Below are 15676 nucleotides of genomic sequence, written 5' to 3'. Positions count from 1 at the left end.
TAATGGAAATGATTAGCGAATCATTGAGAGTCACTGAAAATCAACCTGGAGCATAACAATTGGAACAATTTAAGTGAATCAGAACTACAGGCCAGGTAATCACTGGCTTTATTGCATTTGAAAAGTTAAGAAAAAAATTGGAAGGTAAATGGAGTATTCCCCCCCCCCAAAAAAAATAATGGGAGAAATAATCAAACCTTCTGAAATTCTTTTTTCATTCTTAAAGAACAATGTTGCAGAATAACAGAAAAGAAACTAGTTTAGGATAACCTTCCCAACACAAAAGAGGTAAAGAATAAAATGTAATAAACAAGACAATTTGATCATCAAAGCTCCAAGTTTAAACACTTATATCAAAAATAATTTCACACTCACATAGCCTCACATGCAGACCTTAAAAATGCCTTCAACTTGCAACAATGTTTACTGGTTTGCAACTTCTCCCCCCCCCCTTTTTTTTTTTTACCACACTAGCAATGTCACATTGATGATACAGCTGATGGCAGTGACTATTAGTGACCTTAAGAGCACAGCTGGGTTTCTATTTTTATTGCTGTGAAAACCTCTTTTCTTCACCTAAATGATTCCTTAAAGGCCCAAACTAAAATCTATGTAGTCAAGGCAATTTGTATTGTATGTCTGGGTAAATATTTCACACAAAAAAAGCCAGCTTTTAAAACACACATACTCCCTTCCACACACGTAGACACACATACTCCAAAATATGTAATAGCACATATATAGAAACCCATCTGCAACCTACCTGAACTGAACAACTGTGCTTTGCTCAAGTTCAAAGAACCAGTTAGGGTTCTATAAAATCACCTCTTTTGGCAACACACTTCTCCTGAAGACCTAGTATATATAGATGATTGTAAATCACTTCTGACTTGCTAAAAATAAAACAAAAAATACATTTACAAGATATCAGTGAACAATTCAATTCAAGCTTTGAAACATTTTCAGTGAATATGAAGGACAGAAAAGGGCAGCAGAATTTGTTTCTCTTGAAGAGTTTTAGCTGGCTATTTGCAGATAAAAGTATTTACCTACAAATAGGCAGATTTATGAATATAGGTAATAGCAGAATCAAACAAATGCTTAATATTCCTAATGTAGTTGACGTTGAGTAAATAGGACTGTGTACCATGAACTTTGGCAACATGGCTAGTCAGCAAGCAGAAAAGATTCAAGGCTGGGGTTCTGCCAGAGAAACAGCTTAGCGGTGGCTGGGAACAAGCAGCCGGGAAAATTCCATGAGTCAGAGAGACAAAGGCATGGTGTGATTTCTCTAGCCATTCCCCTCATTGTTTATAAATCAAAGTGGAAATACCTTCAGTGAAAATAAGGACTCTATAATTTTATGCTGCTGAAGGCTTGGTCTGTAAAAGATGTTGGAATGTGTTGAAGATAGTTTGACCAAGTGAAAAAGTAAAAATGTAAAATGTTAGAATACATATCTTTTTTTTTCTGTGTCTCAGGGTGTTTTTGTATTTTTCTTTTCTTAATCCATTCACTATTTTCACCCAGCCCGACAACCTTCCTCGCCTCTGACAGCTGTCAGCTTATTCACTATCAATGAGTCCGTTTCTATCTGGTTTGTTATTTTATTTTGTTCATTAGCTTCTGCATATAACTAAAATCATGTGGCAGTTCTTTCTCTTTCTGGCTTATTTCACTTACCATAATGCTCTCCAGGTCCATCCATGCTGTTGCAAAGAGTAAGATTTCCTTCTTTTTCATGGCTGAGTAGTATTCCATTGTGTAAATGTACCCCAGCTTTTTTATCCTCTGATGGATACTTGGGCTGCTTCCAAATCTTGGCTATTGTAAATAATGCTGCAATGAACATAAATAAGCATCTACATACAGATTTTCTATAACTTATACCTTGAATTTCATAAAAATGTACCAATGTGCACTGGTTAGCTTAATTCTTTCTAAAAATGTTAAAAACAAAGGCTGACTGGCAGGAATTCAAAGCTGGCTATGATAATAGCAGCTCATAAATTAAACCTTATTCTACCAGTCTGAGAACTGCTTATCTATATATATAAAAGCCTAAGTGACCATCACAACCGAACGGACGACCAAACAGGCTGCATGGGGAGACCAGGCCTGCAGGGGGGATAGTAAGGAGCAACCAAACGACCGAGCAGCAGGCTGAGTGGGGCGACCAGGCCCACAGGGGGGGAAAGGTGGGGGCAACACCAGTGAGGGGGGCAGTTGGGAGTGACTAGACCAGCAGGGGGGGCACTTAGGGGCTATCAGGCAAGCAGGCAGGTGAGCAGTTAGGAGCCAGTGGTCCCAGATTGTGAGAGGGATGTTCGACTGCCTGGGGATCAGGCCTAAACCAGCAGTCGGACATCCCTTGAGGGGTCTCGGATTGGAGAGGGTACAGGCTGGGCTGAGGGGAACACCCCCCCGCCACCGTGCACAAAATTCATACAATAAAGATGTTTTGTGTAAAAGGAATCCGTAAGTATATATATCGGTGCCCCGGCCACATGACAACTATGCTACTCAGGCATTCCTCAACCCCAAAGCCAAAGGGGAAGCAAAAGATCTTGAGGGTCTAAGTACAGGAGTGTGCAATGTCTACACAAGCAAAGCCCTTCCCTCAGAAGGCACTGTGCCCCAGATGTGAAAAGTCCATGAGAAGACATGGTTTGTGCTGTGTTTTTAACACATTCCACCGTAGGGCCTGGGCCATATGATTGCCCAGGAAATAGTATAAAAAGGAATAATGATTTCATGATATCTGTGCTGAGACTTGCCTGATTCTTCCAGACACCATACCCAAGGTTGTACAGTCTAATGTAAAGCATATCCTGTTCTAGGGCTCTTCCACTCTCCCAATCTCCCCCAAGTATTTAGGCAGAATTAAGCAATACAAAAAAGTGTGGGGGTCATCTGAGGTTCTGGGTATCTCCTCCACCTACTGATGGGGTTAAGAGGCAGATGTCCCCGAAGAAAGGACTCAAATATCTGTGGAGCAAACGCCTCCCACAGTATGTAATGAAATGGAGTTTCACTGTCTTTTGGATAGAATCAGTGGTGCGTGATGTCTGAGTAAACTAATGTGCACTGTATTTTGAATCCACATTAATCTCTTTTATATGGTCTAGTCTAACTTAGGTGTAAATAATTCACTTTTTCATTTAGGCATAATCTTCCTCAGTAAAATGTAAGTTGAGGCCAGTTTTTACTTATGGAAGCAAAGTTAATGTAGCTTAAGTAACTCTACCTAAGATTGCAACAAGAATCTTAGCAGTTTGAGTAATGAACTTGAGTAATTTAAGAAAATTGCCTAGGCAAGTAATTGGTATTATACCAAAACTAAATATTTCACAGTTACATTGGCTTTTGCCTAAAAATAAAAACTGGAGCAATACAAGGGAAAACTGCCAACACTGAAAATAATATGCAGCAGCTGTAAGTAATTGGGGGTGATAATTATAATTAGACAAGATGTAAGATATGTGTTAAAACACAGATTGGATCTTCCTGTTGACAACTGGGAGAGATCCCAAAGGCCTGGACTCCACACCTAGCCCAGGCCCTTCTGCTCCAGGCCTGGGAGCCCTGCCAAAACCAAACACAGCACTAGATCAGCCCTGGAACCACTTCTAAAGGCTGTGCACCGCACTCTTCTCTTCAGGGAAAGACAGAGGAAGGGGAAAGGAAGAGGTCATACTCCTTGCCTTCAAGGAGCCTGAACACCAGGAGAATGGCCAAATATCTAACAGTACAGTAAATGGCATTAAATAAAATAAACCCAGAAAATGAAGAGAATACATATTTTTGCAGATAACTTGGAGGACAGTTTGTATAGGCAGAGAAACATTGATTTCTTAACCAAGTGTAGATTAAGATTGAAGTAAAATATGCTTGTTTCATGGAAAACATCTTAAGCTAAAGAGAAAGCTCTGTGGGGACAGAGGCCATTTCTATTTTGCTCAGAGAATGCCTAGCACATAGCACACATCCAATTTGCTAAATGAATGAGCAAATTCATTCTGAGTGTGTGTGTGTGTGTGTGTGTGTGTGCTTTAAATATCTCCCTCTCCCTTCCTCTCTCTTTCTCTCTAAAATCAATTTTTTTTAAAAAAAGACAATTAAAGACGTAGTAGAAAAGAAAGAGAACAGTTTCCCTCTCACACATGTTGTTTAAGAGTAAAAAAAATCATAGGAGCAACTAATGAAGTATTTTATAAAACTTGTCTTGAATTAGATAAATGCATATTTAAGAACATTTTGCCATATTCATTGTCACACATATCTATTGAACACATTTATAAAAGATGCAGATGCTCACATTATAAGGAGGAATGTTCCATGACTTCCGTATGCTTTATAAACCAAAGAGAATAAATTTTAAAAGAACTGTTTCTGAAATCAGGAATAAGAAGACTAGCACCTCTTATTAGAGATATTAGGGGGGCCTCTTGGAGGAGGTGGTATTTTAGATCTTTAAGAATGAGTAGGACTTTGATGCATAAAGAAGAGAAAAAGGAAGGAAGACCATTTAGGCTTAAGAGTATGGAGTGTGCAAATGACAGGGAGTAATAAAAACACTTATGTGTTCAGAAAATGGTTCGTGTGACTGGAGCTGAGTGTGCATGAGTTTGGATAAGTTGACTAGAGCCAGATAACAGAGGCCCTGAATACTGAGCTACAGAGCCTTGGCTTCCCTCAATAGTCAGTGGAGACCCCTGAAGGTTTCAGTCTAACATAGTCTTCTACTTGCATCTGCTAGTACAGTCAGTTGGTCACAAGATACCCAAGCAATTATTTAAAACTGTCAGCTAACCTCCCCTTCTCAAACTTCTCCTAAGGCTTCCATATCACTCAGAATGAAACCAAAACCCTCACATGTCCTATTCCTCCTAATTTTACTTAGGATGAGAAGCAGTATGATATTCTCAGGCAACTAAAAACATGCCAAAGAACATACAAAAGATATGACCATCTCAAAGGCACAGTTGGATGTCTCCTAAGAAATTTAGATGTATATTAAGGGCCATAAATTTATCTATACTCCCAGTCTCTTGCTGAAAGAGGATGAGGTACAAAGTTGGGTGCCTGCTCTTCTGTTATATAGACTGCCTCAAGATCTATTTCTTGCTCAAATACTGAAGGGAAGTATTCTGACTCTGTACAAGTCTTAGAAAGTAAACAATGAATGGTGAAAAGCAATATTCTTCTGGGAAAAGTGTTCAAGGCATTGTACCTCCTTGTATGTTTATGGTGATAGTTTGGGAAATGGACTATCAGTATTCAATAAATATTATTGAACATTTACTAAGTATCAGACTCTGTTCAATACCAATGATAAAGATGCATATAATAAATCTTGGCTTGACATTCTTGGTCTAATGAAAAAAATTGATATGTAAATATGATGTGATTGATATGTAAATAAGATATCAAAAATGATGCCAAATTAATTTGGCAAGTGGGATTTTATAAAGAGTTTTCTCTTTTAAAGGAGAGGATACTTGAACTGGGTCTTGAAGCTAATTTCTAATAACTAATTACTAATAACTAACAGTTATTTTCTGTAATTTCTTAAGATTTCTTATAATTTCTTATGTAGCTGATTGGGATTTAACATGCCAAGCAAATCTAATTAGTCCAAATAGTACTGAGACTCCTAAGTTTAGTGCTATTGGTCTTGTGCTCTAAATCACTGAGTCAACAAGTCACACACACACACACACACACAAACAAAAATAAATATCAGTCAATGGAACTAAGGTTATATAGTAATAGGATACCCCAAGTCAATGAACCCCAATGCCACCATTTTTTACAGTGAGATATACATGTACTAGCATGTGTATATCATTGCATTTTGTGAAAAATAATTGTATTTGTATCTGCTGCCTAGCCTACTCACCTCTCCCATGACTCTTTGGAGAGCCCTCTCATGTTTGTTCACTATATATATTCTAATGTTCTATATTTTATTTTTTATTTATATATTCAACTAGAATGAACCTTTCCTAGTGTGGAGATTGAGTTGTATTAATTTTTAGCTGTGTTCAATTCCCAGCACATGAAAGATGTTCAACATCTACTTAAGGAATATGAATCATGATAGATGACTTGGCATTAGGTAATTGACCTCACATTCCCTTGACTACCTCCACTCTGTTTTTTGGCCTACTAATTGTCAATAGCTATCCTACAGTTCATTTCTTATAGTAATTGCATGCTAACAATGCAGCAACAGGTTCCTACTTTATTTTAGGACTAACAGAAGTATTGCATTCACAAGACTAAAAAGTACATCAATATGAGACATCAATGGACAAATATATACTCTGTTAGTTGCAAAGTAGTATTTAATTTTTAAATATATTATTGATATACCTTTATCTAAAACAATAAGGAGGCTGGGTGGAAGGTAAAAGCATGTAGGGGGAAAAGATGGCATTGAAGGTATATGATAAAAAGGAGAATATAGAGTACATATGGCCATATATGGAATTAAGGAACAAAAGAACCATGTTTATCATATTAGCCTTTGTATTCCCAGTACTTTGTACAGTGCCTGGTACCTAGTTCAGTACCTATTTGCTGGATGACTGAAAGAGGTGTATTGAAGATTCTCTAGCCTGTAGGCAAGTGGCTTGCCTTAGAACAGCGGTTCTCAACCTGTGGGTCGCAACCCCTTTGGGTTCCGCAGGGGTCGCCTAACACCATCGGAAAACACATATATAATTACATATTGTTTTTGTGATTAATCACTATGCTTTAATTATGTTCAATTTGTAACAATGAAAATACATCCTGCATATCAGATATTTACATTATGATTCATAACAGTAGCAAAATTACAGTTATGAAGTAGCAATGAAAATAATTTTATGGTTGAGGGTCACCACAACATGAGGAACTGTATTAAAGGGTCGTGGCATTAGGAAGGTTGAGAACCACTGCCTTAGAAGAAAGTCCTTTTATACGAGAAAAATACCCCTTTTAATTCTGACCTATTTATTTATTTAACTGAATTGTTCATTCAACAGACATTTGTTAAGCATCTACTAGGTACCAGACTTTGCCAGACTTTGTGTCTGGAAACATCAAAATAAATAAAACATGAACTAGGAGAGTTTACAATCTAGTAAAATAGATTATGTATAAATATATTAGCAGTGCAATGTTACAGTTGTATAAAAAGAAATATATATAGTGACCTAATGACACACTAGGGTAATCTACTCAGCCTGTTGGAGAAGAGGAGATTTAGAAAAGATTGCCCCCAAAATGCACTTTAAAGTATAGATATGGAGTTTTGAGGGCCCTTTATACTCTACCCACTTAATGCACTATTTAATTAGTCAAGATAATAAAATTTTATCTTTGTTATACATGCTTAGTTTTTGAGATTTATTTCTTATTTATGAAATCATTTTATATGCTTTGTTTGTTATTAGTCCTTTACTGCTATACTGGTTTGATTGCACTCAAGATTCTTTAAAAACCACAGCAAAAATAACTCTGAAATAGCTGTCATTGAGAAGGCAACAGACCAATTAAATATTTATTTATATTTTAAAAAATACAACGTCTTTCTAAGCTTGAACAAGAGAAAGTAATTTAAGGAGTTTTGTGGTTTTATATTAGACTTGTTATATATCAAACCTTTGTCCAATGATAAAGATGTATTTTCTTCATAATCTTTTCATTCTTTAGGACTCATTTGTGATGCAAATAGAAGCATTAAGTAGTTGATTTTGCTCTGTGTTTACTAAAGAGTAGTAATCTTAGCCCTTGAATCTCATTCACCTGGAACCAACAATTGTAATGTGAAGAAAACTTCCCACTGGCAGGGTCCAATGCATCTGTCATCCCCTCTAATTTCTTAGAGGTATAAACAAGGCAATTTATTCTTCTTGTAACATGGAAATATAGTCTTTGGTGAAAGTTCTATTAAAAACTACCTGCTGGTAATTCAAATTCAGTGACTAAAACTGCTTCCTGGTTTGAGTTATGGATTTGGCAGTGAAATAATATATTTTTATTACATTATTTACTTTGTATTAAAAAACAGTGCCTGAAATCCAGGTTTCATTAAGAAAAAGTAGTTAAAAGTATGTTGGTGAGGTTTCTTTTATTATTGCTGTTATAATTATTATGGTAAGTGAGAATCAGTCTCAGGCAAGGCTGAGCATGTCTGCGACATTCAATTTCTGGAACACAATTTAATTCGCATTCAAAGAGGTAACTATTCTCTTGTGAAATGAAGTGGAATTCATTCAGTAGACTCCCAAGTGTGGTCAGTCTCTGGGTGAAATCTCTCAGTAAATATTCAACATGTCTGTTAGCCAGGTACCACATGAGCTTCTCATGTATAAAACAGTGATCTTTCTAATGTGTAAATAAATGTAATCATATCATTCAACAGCTCCAAATTCTTCAAAATTTCCTTTCTTATAAAGAGCTAAACTCTTTTCTTTATAGTTAAGATCATTCTATCTGCCTAGAGTCCCAGTTTTAATTCCCTCTACTTCAGGCCTCCATTTTCATGGTGCAACAATACTAATCTACTTTTAGATCCTAGAATATATGTTGTGCTCTCTCTTTTCCTCATGCTTTTGAATATATTGTAACCTCTACCCAAATGACCATCCCCTATGATAAAATTCTCTGTTAAATCATCCCTCCTTTGCACAGACAGATTTAAATACACAATTTTCTGTGCCATTGAAGTTTGCACATGCAACTCTGATATTTCTAGGGTTGTATTATATTTTTGAATATCTTTCTTCACTGCCAAAAACATTGTTGGAAGAGAGAACTTGTTTGTTGTTCCAGCATTTAGTACAATATTTTACCAGTAAAAAAGATTTACAAATATATGTGCAAATATATGTATAATGTCACTTATATGTTGAATCTAAGAAAGCTGAACATATAAAAATAGAGAGTAGGTTGGTGTTTACCAGAGGCTAGGGGTGGGGAAATTTGGGATTGTTGTTTAATGGTATAAACTTGGAACTCATCAAGAGATTAAGTCCTGGAGACTTAATGCATGGCATAGTAATTATAGTCAACAGTACTATATTATAACCTTAAAAATTGCTAGTAGACTAGATCTTAATTATTCCAACCACAGGAAAGAAATGATAATTATATGATATAATAGAGGTGTTAGCTAACACTATGGTGGTAATAATATTGCAATATATAAACGTATGAAATCAACACTGTTGTACATCTTAAACTTACACAATGTCATACGTCAATTTTATCTCAATAAAAATATGTTTTTGAAAAATATGCATGAGTGAATATTGTTCACTACTACAAATATTAACAATGCATATAAGAGGAATAATGTTAGCTGTGAAATAGTAAGTATTTAGCATGAGTTCAGCCCAGTGCAATGTGTTATTATATGTACTTCATCTCCAATTCTCACTGCAGCCCTGCCAAGTGGATTATATCACTTCTGGTTTTTTCCTTAAGAAAAATGAGGCTCAGAAAGGTTAGTCGAATAAGTCACACATTGTCCTACAGCAGAAACAGATGTGAACCTAATTCTGTCTGACTCCCATACCAGGGCTCTCCCCAATATACACAGCTGCCTTTTGATTATCGTTAAGATCCTGAAAGACACGAATTAGATTTTGATTTAGTCTTTCTCCATTTCTTTCCAGCTCCAAGTACAGCCCAGTATGGAATTACCGGGAGCGCCGACGTTCTTTTCTCCTGCTGGTACCTTGTGTTGACACTGTCCTCTTTCACCAGCATATTCCACCTGAAGAATGCCATTCTACAATAAGTTTAAAGACCCATAAAAGGCTCTTAAGAATTCTCTGAAAGTGCTGATGGCTGGATCCAATCTGGTACAGTTTGTTAAAAGCAGCGTGGGATATAATCAGCAGTGCTTACAAGGGGATGATCGCCTTCTGTAGAATTGCTCATTATGTAAATACTTTAATTCTATTCTTTTTTTGATTAGCTACATTACCTTGTGAAGCAGTACACATTGTCCTTTTTTTAAGATGTGAAGGCTCTGAAATTACTTTTAGAGGATATTAATTGTGATTTCATGTTTGTAATCTACAACTTTTCAAAAGCATTCAGTCATGGTCTGCTGGGTTGCAGGCTGTAGTTTACAAAAACGAATATTGCAGTGAATATGTGATTCTTTAAGGCTGCAATACAAGCATTCATTTCCCTGTTTCAATAAGAATCAATCCGCATTTACAAAGATGCATTTTTTTCTCTTTTGATAAAAAAAAAGCAAATAGTATTGCCTTCAGATCATTTCTTCAAAACACACACATATCTAGATTTTTCTGCTCGCATGATATTCAGGTTTCAGGAATGAGCCTTGTAATATAACTGGCTGTGCAGCTCTGCTTCTCTTTCCTGTAAGTTCAGCATGGGTGTGCCTTCATGAAGTATTTCTCTCTTTGCCTTCAACTAATAAAAACATATTGCCAAACCCTACAATTGAAAACAAAAATAAACTATAATGATAAAGTTAAACCATATCTGATCTCTAAAGAGTAAAGTAGCTATAGGACTGTAAAAATCTCTTCATTACCAGTGGGGTTTGCGAAATTTGCCCCACAATAACTCAATTTTGTGATGAAAAACAATTTAATTAACATAATACAGGTACCTTTGACATATGATTTATTTCAATGTAGCTAAATATTAGATCCACTTTGGGAAATAATTCCCTTTAAAATGGCAGCACAGTCCAGCCAATAGATTGCCCAGCAACCCATCTTTTCCTTTCACCATTCCAAGCCATAATTGCTAGGATGGTTTTTCAGAAAGGACACAAATTCCAATCACCTAATATTACCTGACTTGGTAAGCACTCAAAATTAATTTGGATCCGTGGCAGGAGAGGTGGTATGAGAAGGTGCTCCTGTTGACTGGAGCATTTTGCATATTTTTCATCTGAAAATATCACTCAGTTGATAGTTTGGGATGCATGTTATATAAAACAATTGTTCAAAATATATTACAACAAATGTTTCATGCTGGTCTGCAGCAGATCAATCCCTGAAATAACTAATTCTGTAATAAATTCTGTAATAATTCTCTATAGCCATGTCAACCCAAACAAGTAAGGCCAAGAAAAAAATTTTGCCATGCTTTATCTTTTTCTTACATGGTATAAGGATGATATGATCAAATGAAGACAAGACCAGTGATGAAAATATCTTAAGATAATAACTATTAAATTATCATAAGTATTAAATTATATCACAGTGAAAACTACATTTTTTAAGGAAAATGCTGTTACTTTAAAAAGTAGTTTATATTACAGGAATAGTTTGATGGCTTTATTCTTTACTAAAAAAAGGCCATAGCCTTGAAAGTCATTTTACAAGTTTGATAAAGTTACCAATTTCATTACACCAACAGAGATTTCTGCAAATAGTCAGTCCCCTTTGCAAGCCATAAAAACACCAAAAACTTACTAATAAAGATAAATACAGGAAATTCCATAGAAATTATACATATTTAGGAAATCTAATATTTTTTCCCAGAAAGAGATAACTTGGAAATTGTGTTTTTTTCCAAGTAAAATTAGTCCCAAAGTACACCATAAATCTATTTTAATTAGAAAAATGAATCCTAAATGAGGAGGCGTAAATATACAGTGTTTTCACAAGATGGCAATAACATGGCATGATGCTATTAAATTTACTCACTAATAATTTATTACATTATTTTGACTGATGTATTAAAAATGTTCTTTTAAATACATACAACATTCTAACTTTGATTATTATTGACTTGATTTTTTAAAATATCCTTTGTGGAATTTGGGAGCAAATTACAAAGTTGTTTTTTGTTTTTGTTTTTGTTTTTGTATTGCAGCTTTAAAGTGGCACACTCCATAATAATCTACTTACTAGAAATAGTGGTGCTACCACAAAAGTGTTAACCATCAGTGTCAGTATCATTGTTTGGGAGAAAGAAACAGATCAAGAATGCATATTATACAGTGACCGCTTTCCTAGAGTTAAAAATACCTCCTCTTTGTAAGGTTTGTAGGGTAAATGTGAGGTAAATCGAGACATAAACTATGGATGAACCAAATAATTAGTTCAAAGTGTTGTCATGATTCCAAATTTGTGGAGTCTGGTGTTATTACCATAGAATGTGACAGAAGTACAGTCATAGCTCAGTAGCTATATGTATTTGCCTTTATGTTAGAAGAGACGTTCTTGAGTGGTATTTTTAAATAGAGGAGGTATTCACTATGTTTTTCTGTATCACAGCAACATTCCTAGTTCCTAGACCCCTGGACAGAGTGAAATCATGAGTATTTATGAGTTCAATATTGTTCAAATAAGGCTACAGTATTTGCTTTTTTGTGTGAATGTATTGCATATAATGTTCAAGTAGATGATTTTACATTTATGGACATATGAGACGTCTGATTACTTCATTTTATCAGTCCTGACTGTACAAGATTGTTGCAATTTCAGAATAGCAGTTTTATGAAATTGATTTATCTTTTGATGTATAATAATTTTTTTTCTAGCTATTCATTTCAGCATTATATTTCCACAACTTACATTTGTGGGATTCCTTTTGTTGCCCTGAATTTCTTTTTCAAAGAAAGAAGAAAGAAAAAAATAAAAAGCAGTTGAGAAAGGATAGTAGAAAGAAAAGGAAAAGACAGAAAAGTGAAGGAGGTAAAGACAGTGGGATAAAAAGGAAGGAAGAAGGAAGGAAGGAAGGAAGGAAGGAAGGAAGGAAGGAAGGAAGGAAGGAAGGAAGGAAAGAAGGAAGGGAGGGAGGGAGGGAGGAATGGAGAATGGGAGGGAGGAAGGGAGGAAGAAAGGAATGAAGGGAGAAAGGAAGGAAAGCAAGAATAGGAGGAAGAGAGGAAGAACTGGAATATTAGGGTAGTTCATTTGCATTCTTGGTTTAATTAAAAATGGTGTAATTATGTTTTACAGTGATCCTATTCAAAACACAAGTCCTGTTACACCATGAAGTTCCTATTACGCAGCAATTATATAATGAAAAGTGCTACCCAAATTATAGTATTGTGTATTATGGGGGACTCTAAAAGATTTGAGAGAGTGAATGTCAAACTTAAAGCTACTTTTGGAGGATTTAAAACTTAAACTGAAAAATTAATGCTTCATCATGACATTTAAACTATATCTAGAAAGTAGACTGGAGAACTGAGAAAATTAGCCAGATAATTCAGGACAAATTATATATACATAAATACCCCAATGTGTGAAAACTCTGAGAAGTTTATCAAAGCCAATCATCTATATTGATCAAATTTATTGAATATTGTTAATTTATCCATTGTGTTTAGCTTTGTGACACAGCCAAAAGTTACCTATTTAATCTTTTCAATAAAAATTGTTTTTTGAATTTCAGAAATGATTTAAAAAGAGGTCAGGTTTTTAACTATTTATTGAAGTATGTGGATGTACAGTATTTCAATAGATATGAATATGAATAAATGGTATGCCTTAAGATCCTTTGAATATGTATTTACTTTAAAGACTTGGAAAAACTCTTCCTGTCTTTTAGTAAAACATCCATATTTCGTAATCTGATGTAAGATATGTTGTACTGTTTCCAATAGGTGAATATAAATTCAGTTTATCAATTAAAATATGTATTTGATTTATTTTAAAACTCTATTAGTTTAAGAGAAAAAAAGGAAGAAAATAATTTAAACATATTTCTGCTATTCCCTTCTTTGTGTTTCATCCATCCACTGTACCACACTCACATCTTTCAAGTACTCCAAAGAAATACAGGGTGAAAATGTGAGATGCTACAGTATCAAAGGGCTCCACATTGTAGCCTTTCCAAAAGCTTTGACATCCATCCTAAAGAAGTTTTCTGGAAAGATTTTATTATCATTATTTAGAACTTTTATCTGCTGAAAAGCAGCAGAGTTCTCAAGAGACTAATGATAAAACCTTGTTGGTTTTATGGGCTAAGTATCCAAAAACTCAAATGCCTATAGGATTCAGACAGATAGCATAGCATAATTTTATAAGACAGCTGGGTATAAAACAGGGAGCATATACTCCACCTCAAGGCATTCAGATGCAATTTTCTTAAAAACTGCTTTCCAAGTAAAACATGATTTTTCTGAGAGCTCTTAGTTTGTGACTACTATAATATGCAAATGAGAGCCACCGTAAGTGAATGACTTAGGCCCTCATCTCCAAATCTGTCCATCTCTGATGGTCAACCAAATAAAAAGGAACATAAACAAACAAAACAGCAAACCTTTGAAAAAGATACAAGCTTGGTGAAATAAGCTGTTTTGAAATATGCGTGTCATTGCTACGCTGGGGAAACCACATCTACCAAACCCCTACCCCCCATAAAAATAAAAACACACTAATAAACATCTGATTTTCCCACTGGCTCATTATTTATCCCCTTGTAACTTTTATACTACACTTGATCACATGGAAGCAGAAGCATCAAGTCTCAGATCCTGCAAGCTAGCATGTGAAGCAGTTATTTTTTCTTTGAACATGACAGGATTAGAACACAGATACTTCAAAACCACACCCAGGTATTTGGGAAATAGTTACTTACTTTAGCCTGTCAGGCAGAAATTTAAGAATTTTAAGAGAAAAGTTTCCAAGAATAATTCATTTAACAGTGAAATTTGATCCAAACACCAAAGTACCTCCCCTGAACTTCCCAAAATGAATATGATTTCACCTTCATATGCACCTTTTTCTAACAATTCTATTTACTGAAAATATTTAGGGATTCACATTTCTAGAGGAAAGAGAACAGATTGACAAATAATTTTCAGTCTGTGGGAGAGGAAGGAAGAAGGAACACTGTTCGGTCTTCTTCCTAAAAGCTCCGCCCACAATCATACTAAGGCTAGCATGACTCTCCCAACACCTTGAATCTAAGAAATGTGCTTTGCCTCTGAGACAGATGCAGCTGCTATAATTACTCCTGAAGGGCCACAACTATTTCTACCTTACGTTTTCCAGTGGCAGAGCACTTGAGCAGACATTGCTATGTATTGATGAAAACGAGATTCAGATATATTAAGTCACTTGCTGAAGATTATACTTTACTAAGAGGTAGGTTTGAGCCAAATGTGCAATGGAAAATGTGTTTCTATTTCCATTAGCCTCCTTAGGAACAGAAGAAGGATGTAATTACATCTCTAGCTTCCCAAACAACTGTAAGTATATTTATATTTACATATAAATAACTTTATTATTTTTCTTTAAATCTATCTCTTTATTTTCCAATGTCTTCAGAGGGTATGTGGTGTAAAGGCAGATCATGGTATACATCTCATCTAAAACTTTTGGGGTATGAAACATATAATGCAATTGCCTTTGGACACACAGCCCTTATAATGTTAGGCCCATCACACCAAATGGAGGATATTATCATCATCCTATCTAATAATAGAGAAACAGGGTAATTAACCATACCTCCGCTACCCTTCCCATTGGCTAATCAGGGCGATATGCAAATTAACTGCCAACCAGGATGGCGGCCGGCAGCCAGGCAGTTTGAAGCGAACAGGAGGCTTGCTTGCTTCAGTGACGGAGGAAGCCAACGTTCCCGCCTGCCACTGCTGGCCTCTGAGCTTGTAGTTTAAGAAACATTGTTACAAATACAGAAGCTAAACAAAACCCCAGAAACCTGCTTTCAG

At 35.5% G+C, this 15676-nt stretch overlaps 1 protein-coding gene across 1 annotated transcript in view; it reads left to right on the top strand.

Annotated features, from left to right (window-relative positions):
* NEGR1 (neuronal growth regulator 1) overlaps positions 1 to 11878 on the top strand; it is an 893286-nt gene extending 881408 nt beyond the window's left edge. The window contains exon 7 of the mRNA XM_005871913.2: positions 9672 to 11878. Coding sequence (XP_005871975.1) covers positions 9672 to 9796 — 125 coding nt within the window. The 3' untranslated portion in view covers positions 9797 to 11878. The remainder of the gene's footprint in view (positions 1 to 9671) is intronic.
* The last annotated feature ends 3798 nt before the right edge of the window (positions 11879 to 15676 follow it).

Source organism: Myotis brandtii, unplaced genomic scaffold, assembly GCF_000412655.1.
Source record: "Myotis brandtii unplaced genomic scaffold, ASM41265v1 scaffold36, whole genome shotgun sequence".
Classification (NCBI taxonomy): Eukaryota; Metazoa; Chordata; class Mammalia; order Chiroptera; family Vespertilionidae; genus Myotis; species Myotis brandtii.
The sequence above is the reverse complement of the archived record's forward strand: the minus strand, read 5'-3'. Positions and strand labels throughout refer to the sequence as shown.